The sequence below is a fragment of the Lissotriton helveticus genome, chromosome 3_1 (genome assembly GCF_964261635.1).
Source record: "Lissotriton helveticus chromosome 3_1, aLisHel1.1, whole genome shotgun sequence".
NCBI classification, from domain to species: Eukaryota; Metazoa; Chordata; class Amphibia; order Caudata; family Salamandridae; genus Lissotriton; species Lissotriton helveticus.
The window spans coordinates 922,271,433-922,295,338 of NC_136061.1; the positions used below are offsets into that span (position 1 = coordinate 922,271,433).

Consider the following 23,906-nt stretch of genomic DNA (forward strand, 5'->3'; position numbering starts at 1 on the left):
GTCTAGCGCGTGAAACACCAGCTGGCGTACAAGGAAGTGACGAGTCGACGCACGCAGCGTAACCTTGCGCAGCGGCCATTTTGGTAAAACACATTGTGGAATTTGAAGTCAACGCGCATATCGTTGTGAAGTGGTGAAATTGACGCTGTTACCGCGTTTGTGATTACGCGAGGTACTAAGGGCAATTAGAATTGTTGGACATAAGGAAAATACAGGTGAGACGGTCGGGGAGCATAATAAAGAGGAGAAACTTTATATAATTGTGAAACCTTTTGAAGCACAATTTTTATATCGTTTATGGAGAGTGGGGATTCTGTGGAGAACATCACTAGTGAAAATTCTGAAGTTGTACAATACAAGATGGCACAACAGAATTTTACCATAAATGCTCCACAACCATTTTGGGCTACGGGATCTAAGCCGGAAATTAAATGGATTGAATGGAAAGAGTACTTTATCAACTACATTGAGGCAATTGATGAGGAGAAGAAAATGAAACCCGAACAGAAAAAGAGGATCCTACTACATGGTTTAGGAGCTATTGGTCTAAAAACGTACTCTAGAATGAACAAAATTGAGGATGCGAATGTGGATGACTTTGAAAACTGTATAAAAAACATGGATAAATATTTCGCACCGAAAGTGTGTATGGGTGTAACTAGACACAAATTCTTTCAAAGGAAGCAAAACAAGACGGAGACAGTGGATGAATGGGTGGATGAGTTAAAAAAGTTGGCAATTGACTGTAAGTTTGGAGCTATAAACGATGAGTTGATACGGGACCAACTTGTGATGCATAACAATAACACTACTCTACAGGATAGACTATGGGTAAATGGCGATGCTCCATTGGAAGAGGTGTTAGCCATTATGAGGAAAGCTGAAATGTCAGGAAGGTGCTCTTCAGTAGTAAAAGAGACGGAACTTGAGAAAACAGCGGGTGCCGTTTGTAAGGTTACACCACATAACAAAACTCCAACAAGATTTCAATCTAATGCACAGGGAAGATGGAACGCTCAACCCAATAGATTTCAGAGGAAGGACACTAGGGGAGAAGAAAGAAGATGCTATCGGTGCGATAGCAAGGAACACTTAGCGTTTAGTAGGAATTGTCCTGCTATTAATAAGAAATGTGGGATTTGTGGAATGTTAGGTCATTTTTCAAAAATGTGCCGCAAACGCAGTAACGTTAAATATGTTTGGGGTGAAGAAGAGGAGATTGTTGAGGAAGAAGAAGAGAGTTTGGAATGGGTAAAGAATGTGAGTGGTAATTACGTCATTAATATATCGGATGAGGCTTTAGAAGGGAAACCCCTATGTAAAGTGTCTTTTGGGGGTGTGGTGGTGGAAGTTTATGCAGATTCCGGATCACCTTACACTATCGTAAATGAGGAAGTATGGAAGAAACATTTTGTGGGGAAAATTGGTGATCAATTGAGGAGCTCTGATATTTGTCCAGTGGGATTTACAGGGAAAAGGATTGAGATGCTGGGCTACAGATGGCTCACATTTTGGTTTAAAGGAAGGAGCACGAGGGGAAAGTTGTACGTGTCTAAAATAGGACCATCAGTTTTGGGGTGGTGGGATCAGAAAAGCCTAAGTATAATTTTGGACCCTAACAGTGAAGAAAAAGTATTAGTTGTGGATGAGGAGAGCAAGTTGAATGATGTTTTGATCAAGGAATTTCCAGGAGTGTTTGGTAATGTCTTGGGGAAATTAAGGGGGTTCGAACATAGAATATTACTTAAGGCAAATGAAGAACCTAAGGTGCACAAAGTTAGACCCATCCCAATGTTGGTTAGAGATGAAGTGAAGAAGGAATTGCAAGGACTACTGGCCAAGGGGATAATTGAGGAAGTAGAGGCCTCAGAGTGGATCAGTCCCGTTGTCATAGCACGGAAACCCAACGGAAAAATCCGTTTGTGCATCGACCTACGCCATCTCAATAACAACATCATTGTAGAGAAATTCCCTTTGCCTAAGATCAATGAAATGGTTGCTTCATTCAAAGATGCCACTTGGTTCTCTACTATAGATTTGTCTGCTGCGTACCACCAGGTTGAATTAGAGGGTAAGTCAAGATGCCTGACTGCTTTTATCACACCTTTTGGGTGTTACCAATTTAGACGAATGCCTTTTGGATTGGCATCAGCTGCGGCTGTATTTCAGAAATTGATGTATAAGTTACTAGGGAATTTGGATATGATTACATTCTTCCAGGATGATATTTTAGTAGCTGCAAAAGACAAAGTTGAACATGATGACAAACTAAGACAGGTATTGAAAGTTTTAGAGGTTGCAGGACTTACAGTAGAGTTGTCGAAGTGTAAATTTTGTAAAAGGAGTGTATCATATTTAGGGCACATCATTAGTGAAGAAGGTGTGAAACCCAAACCGGAATTGATCGAGAATATTGTCAATTCGAGTTCACCTAGTACCAAAGAAGAGATAAGAACATTTCTTGGAATGGCGGAGTATTGTGCTAAGTTTATTAAGGATTTCGCATCTAAAGTGTTTAACATTCGTAGTCTGCTCAAGAAAAATGTAAAGTTCACATGGTCCAAGGAGTGCCAGGAGGAATTTGATAGGATTAAAGTTGAGTTACAGAATGTTAGCGCTTTGGCGAGTTTTGATCCTAATGCGGAATGCTTATTGACCACTGATGCAAGTGATAAGGGTATCGGTGCGGTGTTATCTCAAGTGAGTGAGAAAGGGAAAGAGGTGATAATATTGTTTGCGTCGAGAGCACTTTCCCCGGCAGAGGTCAGGTACCCCATCATCGAAAGAGAAGCGTTGGCTTGTGCATGGGCTCTTGAGCACTTTAGGGCTTTTGTGTGGGGGAAACCTGTAACTATCAGAACGGATCACCGTCCCTTGGTAAAAATCCTGTCTTCTGAGGGCATCTCTGGGGCTTCAGCAAGGATGGCAAGATTATCCATGCGTATGTGTGAGTTTATTTACAAAATGGTGTATTTACCCGGAAGAGATAATATAATTGCTGATTGTTTGTCTAGGTTGCCGTCTCCGTTAGAGGAATGTGAGGATGATCCTTGGGGGAATGTTAGCATTGCCTTAATTCATGATTCTGGTGCCTCTGCCATTAGTAATAAAGAGTGGATGGAGGAACAAGACAAAGATGTTGTACTTAAAAAGATTAAAGAGTATATCTGTACTGGTTGGCCTCGACAAGGTTCCTTGGAAGGAGTCTTTAGGGCGTTTTGGGAGGTGAGGATGGAGTTGTCATTAGAGAAGGAGGTACTGTTCAGAGGAGACAGGGTTGTTCCTCCTGTTTCTTTAAGGAAAAAAGTTTTAGAGCTATGTCATGAGGGACATTTTGGCATTGGGAGGAATAAGATCATGGTGAAGAGTATGTTCTGGTGGCCGGGTGTGGATAAGGACACTGAGACTTTTGCAAGAAACTGTGGTGTTTGTAGTTCCGCTGACAAAACTCTCAGGACCTTGAAACCTTGTATGAGTGAGGGACTAATTCCGGGGCTTCCGTGGGAGACTATTGCAATTGACATCATTGGGCCCATTGGGGAGTCCAGGGAGTTTGGTTTGGTGGCTATTGACTTATTCACTAAGTGGCCTATAGTGAAATTCGTGGACAAAGCAGACACATCTAGTGTTTTGTTATTTTTGGACAAAATTTTTATTATGGAGGGCTTACCAGTGTGTGTACTCACGGACAATGGTGTACAGTTTCTGTCACACATGGCTAGAACTTATTTTGAGAAGTGTGGCATAAAACATAAAACTACGGCCTTGTACAATCCCAGTGGGAATGGCACTGTTGAAAGGTTCAACAGAGTGATCAAAGGGGTCATCCAGGCAGCTGTTAGTAAAAATTTGGATTGGAAAGTACAAGTGCAGAAAGCAATTTGGTCTTATAGAACTACGGTACAGATGGGTACAGGGTTGTCACCTTTTATTATGATGAGGGGAAGAGTACCAAGAGGTAAAGTCAATCCTGGTTGGTTAATTGATGGTAAAGTCACACAATGGTCACCTAAGGAGGTGAGGAAGGATCTGGAACTACTTCATTCCAAAAGTAAAGAGTTTTATGACAGTCACCATGGTACAAAGGATGTAGAGATTAAAGTTGGTGAGTGGGTGCGTGTGAAAAAAACGTACAAGGTACCTAAAGGTGAAAGTCAATTTGAACCACAGAAACAGGTGATTGAGGTTTTAAGGAATGCGGTCAGACTCAGTGATGGAAAGGTTTGGAACTTGAAAAGTATAGCTTTTAGTCATGACCAGCATGAAGGATTGAGGGAAGATGCATCTCATTCTCCAAATATGTATGATTGGGTGGAGGATCATTTTGAAAACAGCGACGTACAAACACAACTCGCCGGGGGGGCTGTGAACATTGACGTAATGGTGAACGACCCCGTTTGTGAGGAGGGGGGAAGTGTGAGGGTCCATAGTGCTGATGGAGTTTCAGAAAATGCCAGTTGTGAGTTGAATGGCACGGAAGGAAGTTTGGGAAAAAGAACTCGCACCTCACCTGCTTGGCTCAAGGATTATGTTACAGAATAATTATATCTTCTTTGTTTTTTTTATTTAATGTTCTTTTAGTTCTTTTATTTTGATTTAGTTACATATCCCTTTTCTTCTCTTATTGGAAAGAGGGGGATGTGTTATGTTGGGTTTTTCCTTTAAGGCTCGTGGGAGACTGACTTGGAATGTAATGATGTCATCTGGAATGTTATGTGCATGCTATGATTGTGGGGACAGTTAAGGAGCCACGGTGGAAGGCAGCGTACGCTCCCTGGCGCTCACCTGTATTTGTATACCTGCTACATTAAAGTATATACTTCAACCTATGGATTTGTGCATCTTTACATCTTCCTATCGTTCATGGCTTTGCGTTCTCTATCTTGCCACTGTGACTCTTTAGAGTGGCCTGTCCAACCTTTGTACCACTTCATCCACCCGGGTACTAACCTTGTGTTGGGTTTTCTAGCTTTAAGTAATTTAAAAGGTGTCATGCCGGTAGTTTGATGAGGGGTCACTCTGCAGGCTTCCAGAAGTTTCACGGCCTCATCCTTCCAACACAACCCAGTAGCCCTCGCTAGTTGGATCCCCTCCTTGATTGTCTTGTTGAATCGTTCAACCATCCCATTAGTCTCAGGGTGATAGAGTGCACACCGCTTGTGTTCGATCCCATTACACTCTAAGAATTTTCTCATTTCTCTAGAGCAGAGTTGCACCCCATTGTCCATCAGTAAGCTACTTGGCAACCCTTCCCTGGTGAATACTTCTATTAGAAAGTCTATGACAATCCTCGTGGTGATCTCTAATTTCACTTCTGGCCACCTGGAGTAGAGATCTATGAGTACCAAAATGTAGGGTGTATGATGTTCCCCGGTCAGAGGACCCACAATGTCTAAAGCCACATCCACCCATGGACCTACAGGGAGAGGCTTACACTGCATGGAAGGTGTGTGTTGTTTTAGAACATTGTCACTGGTGGAGCATGGCACACAGTCGCTTATCTTCCTCTTGATTTCGAGATCCACGCTGGGCAACCAGTAGTCTAGCCGCAATCCTTGTTTGGTTTTGGTAATTCCCAAGTGCCCCTCATGGGCCACGTTGACTAAAGCTTCCCTCAAAGTCTCGGGAGGGACCAACCTTGAGCCCCTGAAAAGGCAATCTTCTGTGAAGGATAGTTAGTTTCTCACCATCCAGATAGTCTAAGGGACTCTTCTCGCTTGTCTTGGTCCAACCAACCACCCTTCGTCTTCTCACAAATTTTCTGTAGGAGCATGTCTGCCCTGAGCGCTTCCTTCCAGCTTTCTTCTTGAATGGCTCCTTGAGTGATGACACACACATTCTCCACTGGCATCTCTTTACCTGCCTCATTATCCTCCTCCACGTCTATTGCTTCATCACTATCTTCACTCACCAGGCGAGAAAGACAGTCAGCTCCAAGATTCCTCACTCCAGGTACGCATTCCACCTCAAATGTGTACTTTTGGAGGCTCACGACCCATCGTCTGATTCTGCTCGAGATGGAGTCTAACCCTTTCTTGCTGAATACTTCGACCAAGGGCTTATGATCGGTTCTCAGGTTAAACTTCATTCCCCACACGAAGTCTCTGAATTTGTTTATGGCCCACTGTACTGCTAGCGCTTCTTTCTCGATTACCAAGTAGGTGAACTCCGCCTTGCGTAGCGAGCGCGATGCAAAAGCTATAGTTTCTACCTCTTTCTCCGACCTGCATCAGGACTGCTCACAGTCCTTTCGAACTTACGTTGGTGGTCAGCACAGTCTTCCTGCCAGGTATAAAAGATTTGAGGTTCGGGGCTTCAGTTAACGCTTCTTTTGTGTCTTTGAACTCCTTCTGGCACGCCACGCTCTAGTCGAATGACCCCCTTTCCTGAATAGGTTGCGTATGGCATATGTTCGTCTGGCGAAGTTCTGCACAAACTTGCCCTAAAATTCCACCATCCCCACGAAGGATTTTATTTCATCTTTGCTCTTGGGTGGTGTGTGGTTGATGCTCATTCTTACAAGTTAAGACAAATTGATCATGTTTCCGCTCCTCAAGGCTCCCCCAAACTTGCATGTAGCCGCCAACTTACGCAGCTCAGCGACCGGCAACTGTTCCGACTTTCCTTTCAGCCCCCTGCACTGGGTTCCTAGGTAGTTTTCCTTGTTGAGCTGTGCCAGTCAGCGCGACCGGCAAGGGATTGTACGCTGGGAAAAGTACCTCTTGAAATCGGTAATATTCTCCTCAGAGTGGGCGCACGCGACCAACAGAGTTAATGCCTCACAATCGCTCGGAAGTTTTTCCTCACGTCAGTGAACAAGAGTTGTGCCAGTCAGCGTGGCTGGTCTGGCATACCTATTCCTCTGCCCACTGCCACGAGTGAATTGCGCACACCGGTACCTTGGGCACACAACCTCTGACCTTTTCCTCAAAGTCAGAGCACCGCTCGTCCAGGTACAGCATTCCAAACTTAATAGTCTGAGATAAGGGCGGTGTGTAGCCGGTACTCCATGGGGGAAGTTAATTAATGGCAGAAGATAATGAAAAGAAATTCCTCTATTTTAACTGTAACTTCTTCTCCTGCTCACTACTCGGAAAGCTCACTCCACGCTTAGTAGCATGCGTTTCTTACAAGACAACAGGAAACTCTTCTCATTGTACTCGCGGTACCGTTGCCGTACTATAACCGAGTCTAGTAGCTTGTTAGGGTCACTTCTTCTGTGCTCCTCTGCTCCTGAATCCCATCCTCCGTCGCCAGTGTGAAATTAACTAACTGTATAGAAGCACAGGAGACAATCGCGTACCAGAGAGGATGTTTATTTTCTTCAAGTACAGCGTAAGGACCCCAGCCACAGCTGTTTGTCTCAGAACCATCACTCTCTCTCACTGGGAGCTCACCTCAGAACGTTCGCCACTGTGACATTCTAACAGCAGGTCACAGTGGTGTGAACCACTACACACGCAGGGAAGGGGGTGGGTGGCAAAGCCAGGGTTCCATTGCCACTAAACTAGACACAGGAACAAACCCAAAGTTCTGCAAAGTATTGATGTTGAAACGGTTATACTAGCTTCTTGAACCTGAATTGATTTCAAATTGAAAAGAAGCATTCCACACGCTCTTTTAATTAAGAGAGCTACTTGAGATGTGGGAGCACTGGAGGGAAGTGTGTGTTTCACTGCTTTGGAATCCACTTCTTCATTTTGTTTATGCTACGGCATAGCTTAATGACATGAAGTGCTTTGGAAAAATAGATCCACGTTTGTGTTTCTTATGTTAAACCACAACACTTAAACAGTATGCAATGAAATTTCTAGGCTGACAGGCACATTTTTAGTTTGTGATGCTGGTTACAAAAGCAAATAAAAAGTTGTACCAAGATAGTATTGTCCTGTGCATGAAGTAGAAAATTTGCAATTGTATGTATAATTCTCAACCTGGGTTTGTGAGCCTGCTTTTTGTTTATTATAAACTCACCGTATGGGTTATGGTTAAATCCGTAGGTAGCTCAAGAGAACTCCATCGGCATCACAACATTCAAATGTTTTTTCAGATCTTTTTATTGAGCATTACACTAGCTTTTGGATCTGTGGGACACAAACATTATCAATACATTGTAAACAGAAAAATCAAAATGACAAGCTTTCTCATTTGCCCGGTGTGATCTAACCAGAATTTTCCCCACCCTTTCCTCAATCTGGAGCTCTTTTACATTCACTTTTTCATTCATGGTAGCCACACACAATTGTATTCCTTTACACATTCTTCTCCACAGACGTGGCAAAAGTTAGCTTGAGCAGGATGTATTTGTTGGGTGTGGGGTACACTTGAGACATGTCCATAGAAGTCTCCTGGGTAAAGCTAGAGATAAATGGACTTTATAATCTGCAAAGCACAACCCACTCTGTAGCTACCTCATTTAACTAGCTTGACATATATAGCTAATCATAACTTCATTATGTTATTAACACATAATATTGAAGAATTAACTGTTCAGTTGCCTGCAAGAGTCCATTCCATTGTTTTGTGTGGCTTGGATGATAGCATTGCTGATCAGATTAGGAAGCCATCAGCTCTCCTGGCTTGCTATTCTGCATGCTCCATGTAGGAAATTAGTACTGTAATAAGTACATTTTTAATATTCACTTTGTATATAAACACATTTATCATTTTCATTAATAATTTGCATGTTAAATAACAAACTAACTGCATTTAAATATCTTGCCTTTTATTCCCCAAAGGACGGTATATTTTCTCCTTCTTAGGTTGTGGCCTTGCTGTGACTGGGACTTATCTGCTCATAACCTTCGGACCAAATAGTCATCATGAAAAGATGACAGGAGAAAACATTGTCAAGCATTTAGTTAGTTGGCCTTTTCTTTTGTACATGGTAAGATATGCAAAGAGGTTTGTTTGCCATGAATTATGAAACTGCCCAATGAGATGTGAACACAAACACAGCATTCGTATGTGGAAAACCAAGCTGTAACATTTCCTGTTACAATAAGTGATTTCCTTAATGGTGAATTTTGAGGTCCATGCCTCCAGCCCAGGTTCAAAAGGCACAGGAATTACCTGTCTTTGATGCCAACATCTGCTGTCTGTGCATTTACCTAGAAGTTATTTGCTACACTGCACGTGCTCATATCAAATTTGGAAGTTTTAATTTCTGAAGAAACCATCAAATTGGTGCATATTAGCAGAAGGCTTGGCTCAGTGGGATCTTAATGTGAACTTCTGACTCCAAGCCCGACAGCGTAATGATGTTTACCCTCTTTCTTAGGGCTTATAGGCATTTTCAAGGCATAAACTACTGCAACCTCCTGTCAGTTTCTGTTGTCCTGTTAAGAGGGAAACATGCATCCTAGTGAGCAAAATGATGGAACATTAAAAGTGCGTTAGTTATGTGAAACCTGCTCTTGAGCAAATTGTACTGAACGCACAGTGAGCCTACAGCAGCAGTGCTTAACCTGAGCAACTATATATTATTCAACAATGATTGACTGTATAAATCAACCAGAAGACTAATGAATAAAAAATGTATCTGCTTTATTATTAATTTTAACATCTATCATTCAAATTAAGAACATAATATACAAAATCTGAAAATACATCCAAATCATGAGTGAGTAGTGATTCTCAAAAATGACATGTCCAAATGAACATGATCACAAAATGCGTGGCTTGAGTCGTTGATAGGTCTTCGTAGAATAATTTTTGAAAATCACTGCTAACTCACGATTTAGAACTACTGCTGTCCTGACTTGCAAGGAATTAGACTAAGTTATTAGTGGCGATCTATACTGATGCTGTTATTTTGTTATGTGCATGGATGATTGTATGGAGATATGACTGTCGTCTGATATTTATGTGACTGTATTTTCACATTTTATATAGTATGTTCTTAATTTTAATGATAGATGTTAAATTAATAATAAAGCAGATTAATGTTTTATTCATTAGTCTTCTGGTCCATTTATACAGTCACCAATTATCGTTGAATTATGTACAATTGCTCTGGGGTGTTCTAATTACAATGCCAAATTAATACAAGCATTCCCAGCCCTATGAAGGACTAACTGCTAAAGTTGATGATTTTTGTAACTTGCATTTGCTAATGATTGTGAAACATGGATATAAATGTTTAAGAAAACTCAAAAAAGTAAATATTGTGGAAGATGATAAAAAAAAAATTGGATTTTCCTGGCTGATCTTCTGATGTTTTACTGTAAAATGGACTCAAAAAGTTTACCTAGGAGTTAGTTGAAATTAAAAATGTACATCATAGTTGCTTTGATTTAAGTCTTTTTAGATAACCCGTAAATAACACTGTTTTCCAGGGGCAAGTCAGACTTATAACTGGAAATGTTCTTTTCAAAGCAGGTTGACATTGTGTCCTAGACATACTCGCTCAATCTAAAAACACTTCTAAGACTGTTTTATCCAAACGAAAACATGCATAGCATCTTGCAACAAAGCAATTAAACCTATTCATTTAATGTATTGTGCTCTGCTTCTCAAAAACTGGTAGACACCCTGTCTGCCGCTTGATGAAAATATACTGGGGATTCCTGGTACAGTAACAGTACGGACAGTGAATCCTCCTGGCCACATCGACCACTGGGTTATGTACTGGTGGGGTCAGGCCAGTAGACTGCAGAGATGGTCTTTTTAACCAGCTGATGACAGGTGAGTGATTATTGCCTTTGCTGCTGGAGCACTACCTGCACTTGTTTCTCCTTTGCCTGAAACCCAGGTCGACTCCTCTCATATCCACATTCCATAGCTTTGCTTTTCCATTCAAATATCATTTAAGGGGTGACACAGAACCTCGTCCCCTGTCTGCCTTATTTCTTCCGCCTCACGATTCCTGTTCACTGCGGTGCCAATGAAAACTTCCATCTTTGGTGTGCATGAGTTTGTGACAATATTTTATTGCAGCATTTATCTTAAACAAATAGGTGTTAACACCTCAGCAAGAGGCCTGTGTTGTAAATAAATTGAAATCAAAAGCATGAGTGGTACAACTACATCTCTATTCCTCCTCTATATTTTTTTAAGGTTTTCTTTTATAGTTTCACCAAACGATGAGAATTGCAATTCAATTATTTTATAAATATACTCGTTAATATCTGCAAATATTCACTGGCTTAGGAGTCGATGTAATCCAATGGTAGTACTGTAGCATAGAAACAAATTTGAACCAAAGTCCTATAAAGCTCTGCAGTGGTAGGAGTTTTATTGTTCTGCTGTTCGTTAAACAATAAGGCCAAGTCACAAACGTAATCATGAGTACTTCTGTAATGCTACTTCATATACTTTTAAATGTTTTGTTAAGTTGGCCCCAAACCTTCTCAAATAATGCGGTTCAGGGAAGAATCATATACAGTTATCACAAATAAAAAAGACTGTGCTGGTTTTGCAAGTGGACATTTTGGTTCTAATTCACACAAGGCATTTAGAAGTGTGTAAAGTAATATTCCTGTTCTACTTTATGCACTCATTAGTGCATTTGTGAATTGACCTCTGATTTGACTAAATTCTCACATCTCTGTTCTGAGTGTAGTGTATTTTAGGGGAAAGTCACAAGTATGTGACAATGCAGGACTGTAACCATTGGGTTTGTAAACTTATACGGTGTGATCAGAACTGGAGATAAGATCACAATTATGGTAATTACACTGCAGGGCTATATGTTGTGCTTTTCATGTTGAGGGAAACCCACATTTTTATTTGAACCCCTTAGCTGCGGGGGGTGGGGGAGGGGCCCGCGCACGGCACCGCTGTGCTGGTGACGAGCATGGCTCGTCATGAGGCACAGCGGAGCTGCCCTCATGACGAGTTGAGCTTGTCACGACCACACCCGTTTTGGAACGTTCAGCACAACGGGGAAATTATCCCCGCGTGCGAACGTTCCAACAGCTGTGACGAGCTCAGCTCGTCATGAGGGCAGCTCAACCGTCCCTCATGACGAGCTGAGCTCGCCACTAGCACACAAGGGGTTAAAGATGGGAATTTCAGACACCTTTTTACAAGGACAACTCAAGACATGCCATACGAAGATTTTTCAATCTTTCATAGTTGTGGGAAAATTCTTAGGGGCCTATTAACATGGCCACCGTAATGGTCCGCCAGAGGTGCGGCGGTCACGCTGTGGCCATTAGGATGCCACTGCCACAATGGCATCCCCCATCTACAATATTGTGCCGGGCGGTGCTCAGAGCACCGCCGGCCACAATGCTGTGGATGCATGTTGTGCATTGGCATGCACAAGGTGACAGGCACTGCGCAGTGCCTGCCACCTTGTCCACGCCATTGTAGGGGGGTACCATAGGTACCCCCCATGTGCAACCCTCAACACTCCGGGGGCCACAATGGGCCCCCAAAAGCAGAAACCGCCTGCCTTTCCATGGCGGCAACACCGCCATGGAAAGGCACATCTCTGCCTGCATGTTAATATCGATGGCGGTGTCTTGTAGACACCGCCACTATATTAAGCCCCTTTTCCGCCCGGTCGACTCGTCGACGTGCAGAAAAGCGGTGGACGGTCTTTCCGTCCGCCGCGGACCCCACAGCCATCCTAAAATGGATGGGGGTCATTCAGGTGTGGAAGTGGGCGGATCGCCCCTTGCCGGGCCGGCGGCGACTACTAGCGGCTGGGCGGGTGCGATCCGCCCACCATCCAAATAGGCCCCTTAGTTTGAGCTCTGGTGGCGATCAAGAAAGGAAAACACAGGGCGGGCACATGTCTGTTACTTATTTTCCTTGAGGTACTGTGCCACTGAAGTAGTAGTCCTAGAAATCATATGCTCAGATAATATAAAAAGAAACCTAAATATTTTAGGTTTTGCAGTATCTTGCTTGACCAGAGCTAAGGGAAAAAACCACCTTCCAGCCACTAGTCAAGTCAAGAACGTTTGAAAAAGATCAATTTCTCCTAGTATAAACCTTGCCTTGAAGAAGGGTCATGGCATTATGCATGTTGTTTCATTGGTTTATATTGATAACCACCAAACATTTCCTTTGAAATAATTTGCTTGACATTTCGCTTTGTTTAACCTTTTATTTTTTAGTGTATTTTTTAGCAAGCAAATAATGAATCTTAATTTAATCTTATGTTCTTTCTTTTGATTGTTTTAGAACAGTAGAAACATTCTTTTTTTAAACATTGTTTCTTCTCAGTAAGCACAAACATAGATGTTTAAGTAGCTGACAACTAATAAAACAAGGAAGTGGACATAAAACAATTATTTTAACTGTGGCATTTCTGCTCTGATAGATTTAGAAACGCATATGAACTATTCCTTCTTAGAAAGCATAAAGATAGATGTTTAGGTAGCTGGTGACACTCAACAAAGCAGGGATGTATGCATAGCACAAAAATGTTTACCTTTTCATTTCAGCTAGAATTTGGGCCCTGCCCCACTCCGCACCTCTCTTTTGGGTTGGTGGCGATGCCAGAGTGGGGTGGTGTAGGAAATCAGAATGGTGGTTAAACTACTGCCTTCATGATCTGCAGTTCTATCAAATTCTAAATAGCCACCTGGTGAGATTTGCCTGGTGGCAGCCTCTACAATGACACTGGAACGGTATGAGGTCCTGGGAAATTCTAATGATTCTTAGGCCATGCACACTTGTGTAGTCCAAGCGATTACCCTGTGCAGGAAGAGCACCCACCACTCCCTAGCATGAAGGAATTCTCAGATTGTGGTGTGGCTGTGGAGAGGGATGCACACCCATCATATGAAGAGCAGTATATTTGATTATCGAAGTCTCCTGTCCACTACACCTCCTCCAAAGAAGTCCAGATTAGTTGGTAAATTCCACCTTCACTGCAAAATTCTAATCTTCCTGGCAACTTTAAGTCCGCAGATGAAGACTGGTCTTTGTTGGCGTTTTGGTCGGATCCCCATATTTCCAATCCCAAATTTTGACGGCGGGTAGCGAGCGAAGGCTAGATTGCTTAGCCCCCAAATTATAAATCAAGACCTTTGTTGCTTTTAGTCCTGTGTTGTTTTACGTTTGTGGATACCTCTCTGGCGCATGGCATCGCATATGTGGTTTTGTGGGTGAGATTACATTGTGTTTTCCTCGAGGATCAAATAATTGGCCTGTGCCATTGACCAGACAAACGGCAGTTATTGGGAACCAAATATCATCATCTGTCAGAATAAGATTCAGTGATCTGCTTCTGTTTTTCACGATATTGCACACTCATTCGTAGAGTCAAGTTTACTGTAATTTCGGAATAATTTCTGAAGAGATCATGCTTAGTTGCTTAATAATATCCATTTTTTTCTAAAGTGGCCGATTTGCTTTGACTTTTCATCAATTCTGTAGGCTCTTCTATGGTTCCTTAATTATATATGAGGCCGTTTCTATTTAGCTGATAAACCAAATACGCAATAATTACAACAGTACAAGTCAGGATGTAAAGCATTGCTTGCTACTGGCAATTATGGCTGCACAAATACGTTCCCATTATAAAAAAAAAAATCCTAGACCATACATTTGCCTTTTTGATATACAATTAAATGTCGGCATAATAACATGTCACGCTACAACTATTAGAAAATAACTATTTTGCCAGATGTAGCCCTGATGAGGCAGCATTATGTACAGGATTGTGTCTGCTTGTGCAAATTATTGTAGATTGCATGCAGATATTAAGCTCTATGGCCAGTCAGTGGAGAGAAACAGAACACGTGTGGTTTAAGCGCTTCTGTTTGGGATTTCCTTTGAAAATAACGTTTAAACAGCTGATGAGAGATTTTGACTGTCACAATAGGGCAAGATTTTGGGGTCAACGTTTGTGTTAGGATGAGAGATAGGATTAGAGTAATTGAGAGGTTTAAGGTTATGGATAAAGGTATGGTTGCAGATTAGTTTAGGGTTAGAGTTAGAATGAAGGTACTGGTTATGGTTAATTTTGGATGAAGGGTGAGGAATCTAAGTGGAAAATGAAAATAATGGTAATTTAAAGCCAAGTGATTCATCCAAATGCCCGTTTCAATGGAGATGTATGATTCCAACCCATGTGCCAAATTTAGTAATCTAAATCTAAATCTAATGTATTCAATCAATTTGTCACTCAGACTAAAGTACACGCATTAGAATGTTACAATAATATTTTTATTTTATACTATATAATGTTGTGCAGCTTTTTCCTCCGAATTAATCTGTGTAAAGAAATGCTCTTCAGATCCTCACAGGTGTGATGAGTTGAATGTCAGAAGGTTTTAGGAGTCATTGTGAATTAAGAAAATAGTTTAAATGTATCTACCATTGAACGACTGTATTATAATTTCACGTTGGATACAGAACCATTTTAATTATAGCACATCATGTTCTTGGCTGGAGTATAATTTTCTTCTCCATTTAATTTTATGTATTCGTAGTTGGTGGAGATTATCTTGTTTTGCTTCCTGCTCTATTATTACAAAGAGAAGAATGCACAGTATATCGTCATTATTCTGCTTCTGGTGGCATTGTTAGGTAGGTAATTATTGCATTATTATATTTTTGTCTTGAAGTATTGGTCTCAAAATGAAAATGCACGTCCTTCTTTGAGGTGTACAAACATTTTGCAGATGAAAATAATGTACAAAAAGGAAATGAGGCAATGAGGTACAATTTTAAATGATATAGGATAATACGAGAGTCTCTAAAATATTCATTGTTTTGTTAAGTAGAGAGCTTGGAATCAGCCCTACCCAGATCCCACAACCAGTCCATAATGCACATTTTCTTTTGCCTAATGAGTTACTTTATTTGACTTGATAACAAAAGGAATACTTTAATTCCCAAGAACCGTTCTGAAAAAGCATAGCCCTCTTTTATGATCATTTACTTGCCTACATCCCAAAAACAAACAAAAAATCAAATATATGATGCAATTGTAGAACAATTTTGCTAAAGTTAAGAGTCCGACCTTTTCAACCAACTTTCGATCTGCCGGCTGTTGAGGAAGGACATTGCACTGTCTGCCCCATTTAGGTTGTACTGTGTAATGTCATTTTTCCTGTGCATCACCATAAGCGAAAACCTGACAACGAGGGACAGAAAAAAAATAATGAACCCATCCTCCCCACCCCAGCGAAGGGAAAGAACTATCAGATTGTGTGTGTGGGGGCGCCATTTTTGGGGGGGTGTTTTCCTGAAACAAACTCCTTCTATGGAAGTTTGTTTCATAAATACAAAAACTTTGGAAAAATTTGGTAAACAACTTCAAACCAACAGCTGCTGTCCACCAAGATTTTGAACATTGAACAAGGCCAGCTGTGACAGTGGTTCATTTCAGTGTACCTAGTTAACATCTGGGTTGGCATTCAACTGTGAATTTGACAGATACTGGTTTGTCACGGTGGCAGATATAATGCTTTCGGCAAGTCTGGCGGATAACGTATGGTCCGTCAAACTATAAATCAGGCCCAGAGTTTCAAATAATTCACCTAGCCCACTACCTATAAAATCATATAGAAACATATGCTAACAAGGAGTTTAGATACCGTGTTACACTCTACTAATTAAAACTGTCTGACATATTATAATGACTATCACATGAAGGAGGAAATTTAGCACTGCACCCCATTGAGGATGAGTGCTTTGGTACATTTGTATTATTGTACACAAATGTAACAAATGTTTGACTTCATGCTTTGGTCACCTGCACCTAGGGAAACCTAGCAAAGTCTGATTAAAGCCTTCTAAAAGCAATACACTCACGCACATTAAAGCTCACTGAACCACCACTCTTACTACATCTCCCTCCCCCTACAGTAAAGGAACTGTGCTGTCTCTTAATCACTTTCTACCTGTCAATCAATTAGTTAGCATATTGTTCTCTGGTTCAAAAGGTCACACCAGGTACTGGGCGTTCCTAGCTAGTCTTGTTACTAGCAAAGTAGCTGATTTAACTTCTAAACATTTAAAAAAAGAATTTTCAGCAGTTTACATTAGAGTATTATGTATTCTTTATTGTGCAGAAACATATTCAGAGTTATGCTACTTTCTGTACCTTTTTAAGTGACTAGCTGAAATACTTTCATGCATTAAACCGTGATAGCGTTGCATTCAATTACATTTCTCTTCAGTTCCTTGAGACCAGATCATTGTTCTCTATGCTTTCTTCTGCATGAATTGCTTTTGAAAGAGTATATTTTATATGCCCCCCCTTGTTATTTAACTACAGGTTCCTTGACAGCAGTGACTGTAAAAGCGTTAGCTGGAATGATTATAGTTTCAATTCAGGGAAATCTACAACTGGGATACCCTATCTTCTATATAATGTTTGTGAGCATGGTGGCAACTGCTTCGTTTCAAGCAACGTGAGTTCTTATTTCTATTGGGAATATATTACAACATAGATGTAAAACAACTTACTTAAATAATCTTGGGAAAGTTACATTTATTGTTTTTGATGTGCAAATTCAATCTGGTTGTGATAATCTAAATTCTTATTAAAACACTTGTTGATTTGAATTTTTGTTGACTTGTGAAGGTTTTTGACTGAGGCATCACAACTGTTTGATTCTTCTCTGATTGCGAGTGTCAACTACATCTTGTCTACAACAATTGCTATCACAGCCGGTGAGTATTGTGTTGCAGTATGTGGTTTACTCATCCCTTTGTCAATGAAAGTCATTGTTTTGGGCCAAGGATGGATTCCAGGTGCGAAATCAAAGCATTAATGTGTTTTTCCTCTACCCCCAATTTTTACTGGTCATTAACAGAAACCTGGACTGCAGTGGCCCTCTCCTTGCCAGACACAGAATGTAGTTCACTTTAGATGCTCAGCTAATACAATACCTTGATTAAAAACTGTTGGGAGTCAGTGCTGTATAAGTGCTTCTGCTATGTTTCCACCACTGAGACTGTTTTAAGCAGTAACTCTCTAGAGGCCGCTTTACACTGGCCGTGTAGCACTTAGTGACTCTCTTCATCACCCTCTCACCTCACTCTCCCAGAACATTTAAAGAGATGTAGCAGAGACCACAGTTGGATGTAGGAGGTACGGGGAACATGGCATACTTTAAATTCTTCACACCTACTTTTTAAAATAAAGCAACATTTTGTGGTGATTATCCGAACTTCTTTTATTCACCAATACTAGGAATTCACACGCGTATCAGACCATGTGGATCTATTGTTTTCCAGTAGTTGTTCAAACTAAATTGTGTGAGTGCATCTAAGGGATGTTTACCACAAAGGCAACATTAGCTATATGCCACAGTTTTTTTCTTCTTGCGGACTCAGCTATGGACATGTTCATTTTACATAAAAGTATAGAGTTACAAAATAGCTGACCACTTTCATCTTTTTAAATTGCTATAATTCAGATGCAAAAATGTGTTTTCCCCCTTTACCAAAAACAATTCAGGGCAAAAAAGGAATTCTGTGCAACCTTATCCAAAGTATTGAAAATCAAATCTTTCCATTTATTGGAATGAAGTAGATTAGAAGAACATCAATGTTTTGACATGATAAATAAGCATATGGACCAGCTCAGATTTGTGTTCTTCTAAAGAATGGCTAAAACTGCATGCTTAAACGATGTTAGCAACACATCCCATGGGATGGGTCCTTGATGAAGTTTGCAATTCCATTTAGCAGTATGTGCATGAAGAGGATAGAGAGGGGAGGAGTGCACTTCCTGTTTCAGTAACTGACGCATTCTGTCAAATGCTAACCAGCAAAATAGAATCGATTTAGAACTCTCAAAATATAATGTGTATGAGCAAATTGTGTTGAGTCAAATGTGAGCTAAACTATCTCAAAGGCAATATAATGGAGTCAACTTATGTGCCCCATATAAGAATGAATCAAACTCAAGGCTTTCTGACCCACCCACAAGGCACTAAGGAACAGGTGCTACATCTATGATTGCTGAAGCTTTCAAAGCTCTCTTAGAATCAGTCAGGCTAGTCGCCTCACCATTGATGCTGCAAAATACTTCAAGACAAATGGGAAGAGACTCAGAATTCTCAGCTCATCGCTCCAGAACTCACTACAAATCATTGGTTAAAGCATGGAGCATTCTTCCTTCAGGGAGAATCCTAAGACCTTCCTGATTCGGCTGAACTTCCGTATTGAGATACGTAATGATTGCCCCCTCATCATCCATTTTTTCAGTTACCTACTCACATTGCTTATTTGACCATCCACTTTCCCCACACTCCTTTCCAACTTACTCATCTTCTTGGTTTCCATTGTGCTTGAATGAAATTGCATAGAAGCTGCATGCAGATTTCGAAGTAAAAAGATGTTAGCATGCCCACAGGCTCAGTACAATTTCCATTACTTTTTAAAACATTTAGCCAAGCTCCATTTATCAGATCTTTTATATTGTGTTATATAGCATAAACCTAGCTATGGAACAGTGGAGGGCTGTACATTAGAAGGCTAATGGGGATTCACATAATTACATTTTAGGCACTGGAAGATTAAGTGATTTCCCCCACAATTGCACTTTTTTCAGCCAAGTGCCGGTGGCCATGATTCAATCTTGTGTCCACAAGTTCTGAAATTGACAGTTTAGGCACTAGATCAGAACTCATATAAATGGTAATGAAAAGTTCAAAATATGTTTATGAAGAAATAATTGTTAATTTAGAACAATTGCATTGTTCGTTATGCAAAACACATTAGAGTGGATACCAAAAGGAGGACAATCGTGGATAACGGCCCCAACGCTGTCAGTAGCCCAGTCTTCCATCATAACTGTAAACATAGCCCTGCCAGTGATAGTGATAATTCTAACCCTAAACTGAAATTTAGCTTAACAGTAAATCCATCCACAACCCTGACCACAACCTTTAGTCTAGCTCAGCAACATATATTTTCCCACAACCATGGACTTATATTTAACCTAGCGATAACATTTACAAACTTTGGTGACCACTTTTATCACTAGCCAAACTTCATCCTACGAAAGGGCTCAATAGTTGACTGTGTCCCCTCTGCTCAATACCTACATGTTTAAATCGGGAATTGCAAACAAAACAGTTCAGTATCTAATTTATTTGAATAATTATTGCTCAAAACAGTTCCTCATGTTGACATATCTTAATTACAGTTTAAATCTTTTATGGTTTTATCTTTGTGCTTTAATCTCTTTTGACACAAATGCAGATGTTCTTAAGTTTCATTCTCTCAGGTGGGGTTGCTGCTGTAACTTAAAGCAGCAGCCAAGGATAAACACTTAAAAGTGACTTGAGGAAGAGCAAAAATAGATAGTTTGTAACTTCACTTGATCAGACTATATAATGTAACTGTTTCATTATATTCAATCCGTTTTTAAGATAGAACTGTCCAGTATAGTTTGACTGAATCATGTGTAGTTACCTTGCTTGTTACTTTCATGTGGCATTTCTAGTGAATTGTCAGTCTATATATGGAAAAGGTTTTCTACGGTCACATTTGAAACCAAGCTAGTTGACCGCTCAGGGCCGGGAATGGATCTGGATTTCTATTCTTATTGAGGCACAATGACACCAAAGTTGTTTTGTGTACTGAAGCCTTATGCAGCATAACGTAGGATCAGCTTGATGGCAAATTAAGGTACAGTACACAAGCCACTGATAAGTTAAGCTTCTGTGAGTCATATTGAAATAAGATGTATATTAATCTGTTAGGAAGTAGGTTAGGTACTACTGCAAGATGAAGCTTAAATTTGCTAATCATTGCTAATAGAATTTGGTAGTATCTAACTTTTTGAAGATGTGATGAGGTTGATTTGATACATTATAACCAACTGCAACAATGAACTCGGTATATGTGGGTTGATATTATTGTTCGGAGTGTTTTTCCCCCCAATTAAACAATTGCAAAAAGTTGACTTACACTTCAGAATTGTGGTCTAAAAGCAAAGCTACTCTTGTGGGATAGTGGTAGCAGGGTTGACATTGGCTCCTCCAGTTCAGTTGCTGACCTTTCCAGAGCTGAATAAAGGTGCACCAAAATCGAGACTACAGGACAGTACCGTAACTGTTGTTAATGATATGAGAATAACAAAACGGTTACACCAATGAAATCTCTTAAACCTTTACTTCAGCATTTCAGGTTTGTATTCAAAGGCTATTTAACATCCTCATCAAAGGCTCAACATTTTGTTGTTTTTCTTCCTAAAAGAATTCTTATTTGTCATATTTTTTTTTTTTTACATTTTCTGATGTTTCTAGTTTTAACAAAATGTAGGGAGACTCTCTGCATCCAGCCTTACACAAGTCTTTTTGTGCAATCTAAAGTTTTGTAAGTTTTTTTTTATGTAAATGTCTTTTTAAAAAAAAAGTTTTTTTAGTACAAAGGTGGTGGGGCTGTCTGAACCCCCTTTTTGTCTTACTTTTCCCCAAACAACACACCAGTTTACTCTTCCTTTTTCAATAAAATGTTAGTGGAAGGAGTTTGGAAAACACCTTGTGGATTTTGTGGGTTTGCAATCGGAACCACTCGGTGCCGAAACCAGCTATGGAAAAGAAATAGGAAAAAGACTGCATAGCTCAAATAAATATTTAATGAATGTTTTGGATAGGAGAGTTGAATTTTGTTTTATTTCTTTTTACAAAAAGAAATACAATTGTTGTTTAGGCCTCCAAATTGATGGTTTTTCAGTTTTTTGTCCAATTTACTGGTTGCCTTTAATCTCACATAATGATCTCAGGTTAATTATTTCAAAAGATATTTCTCACAATGGTATGATCCTATTAAAAGAAAGGATCTGAACTTGTAGTCTTCAGCGCATGGAATGACCAGTGATGGAGTGAGTGCACAGTACTCTTTATGATTAGTTTCTCACAAATATGTACTTACGATATGGGGCAGTAACTCTGTTCAATGTGTCTTATCGCCCATTTAGGAGCAGTATTTTACATGGACTTCCGAGATGCAGATGTTCTTCATATATGTTTATTTGCACTTGGGTAAGTAGATTCTCTTGCTACAGTTTAAACACAGCATTTCCTGAAAATCCTTGCAATAAATCCTGTATAGAAGGAGACTCATGTATATAAGAAAATCTCTCCTACTGATGAACTCAAGCATACAAAGAAGCAGAGGGAATAAGGATTAGGCATTGTGGTGTGTGAAGTCCGTGAATATGCCAGGAGTCTGTTCTGTTCTTATGTAGATATGTACATTTTGCTTTCATTACTCCCGATTGCAGGATCCCTAAGTGGTTTGTATGTAAACAACTATTACAATACAGGGACATTTCTGTACTTCTCCATGGAGAAATAGTATGCATTTGATCCTTTTTTTGTACTGAACTGTGGTTTTTTAACCATTTGTTTCTTTATTATATTGTTCACTACAATGGATAATGATAAAGTATGTTGTTGTAAAAGTAAACACCAAACATTACTGTCTTCGCACTGTTTCTTTTAATGTTACATTACATTAGGCCTTTAATTTATTGAACTCATTGGGGATTTAAATATACTCAGAAGGGAAATTAAAGAAAGAAAACATTAACAAATATTATGTGTTAAATACACAGCATGCTTGAAAGAAGAAATGTATTGAAACAGATATGGAAAACTTGAAAGGCAAAAAGCTCCATAGGATAAGTAATGACACAAAAACTGACTGATATAGGGAAAAGTAGAACAGCATGATTACTGATTATGTGGCAATCTGAAATGAGGATCAAGCCTTTCTTAAGAAATGATGGACAGGGCCATAAAGCAAAAGCAGACACATTAATTACATATCGTAAAACATACTCATCTATTTTGTTTCTTTGCAGGTGCCTCATTGCTTATTTAGGAGTTTTCCTTATTACCAGAACCAGGAAGAAGTTGAGAGCTTTTGAACCCTATGTTTCATTGGATACTATGCCCAGTAAGTGAAAAAGGCTAAGGAGGAGCAAATGATCATTATAAATGATTGATTTACAAGTAAATAGGCTTTGCACATTATACTCTCCTAAAAAATGAAATGGTCAGCCATCCTCTTCACTTGTTTTGTACCATAAATATTCAGTAATTCTGCATTTATCTTTTGTTATGGTAAGTTTACTGTTTTCCTACATAGAAAATTAAAATGCTATCCTAAATATTAGTAACTTTACAAAACGTTTTAGTCGATGCATAATTCTGTGGAAAATGGCAGACGCTAAAACTAATGTCTTTCTTTTATATCTGTACTCCCCTTCGGGTGTGACAAATGAGGTTAGTGGTTTTGCACCGTGACACAATATCACATGGTGATATGCTGATGACAATTCTAGCATGTTGATCACCTAAATACCTTTTAAATTATAAAGCATGTCAAGTATATTTTACAAATGGTGGTGAGCCACCCACATTCATTTACTGAGATTACGTAAATCTGCATTTTGCCTAGACTCTCCATTACTGTTCTCAGCTATGATGACATGGCACAAATACTCTTGAGACTTCTCATGTCTCTATTAGAGCCACATCGCATAACGTATCCAGTCCCTTCCTCATATAAGCTGTCTTAGAAGTAGGAACATTACTAACTTTTTGGATTTTGGGACTTGCTATTTTTTCAATATAATTGTGTGAAAACGTTTTAGCAGGCCGTTCTCCTTTAAGAAGACCGTAGGAAATATTTCTTCCAAATCCCTACCGTACTCTTAATTTCCACTGACCCTAACTGTTCACTGTACCCAAAATCCTGATTGGAATGATTAATATCTAAACTAATCATTAGCTGTTTTATTCCTGTACACCATAAACCAAATATCTGGAGGATACAATATATATTCACCAAATGTAATTGGCAATCTTCCACCAGAGTGTACCTCCCACCTAAATCAGTCATCCTACATCAATGTATTCCACCTACTTTCATAGTGCAGAATCGACCATCCTTACAAATCTGTCCAATTTCCGTCGCCACAAAAACCAACTCTTCTGGAAGTGCTACATCGTCCACTTATTTCTATT

The 23,906-nt window shown here is 39.9% G+C and overlaps 1 protein-coding gene across 2 annotated transcripts in view; it reads left to right on the plus strand.

Annotated features, from left to right (window-relative positions):
- The window catches only part of NIPAL3 (NIPA like domain containing 3), a 214,139-nt gene that overhangs the window by 178,382 nt on the left and 11,851 nt on the right, over positions 1-23,906 (plus strand). Inside the window, exons 6-11 of one of the 2 annotated variants that reach the window (XM_078681262.1) lie at positions 8,739-8,887; positions 15,396-15,492; positions 17,189-17,324; positions 17,498-17,586; positions 21,851-21,914; positions 22,739-22,833. In XM_078681262.1, coding sequence (XP_078537388.1) covers positions 8,739-8,887; positions 15,396-15,492; positions 17,189-17,324; positions 17,498-17,586; positions 21,851-21,914; positions 22,739-22,833 — 630 coding nt within the window. The remainder of the gene's footprint in view (positions 1-8,738; positions 8,888-15,395; positions 15,493-17,188; positions 17,325-17,497; positions 17,587-21,850; positions 21,915-22,738; positions 22,834-23,906) is intronic. The other variant, XM_078681263.1, reaches the window with a different exon arrangement.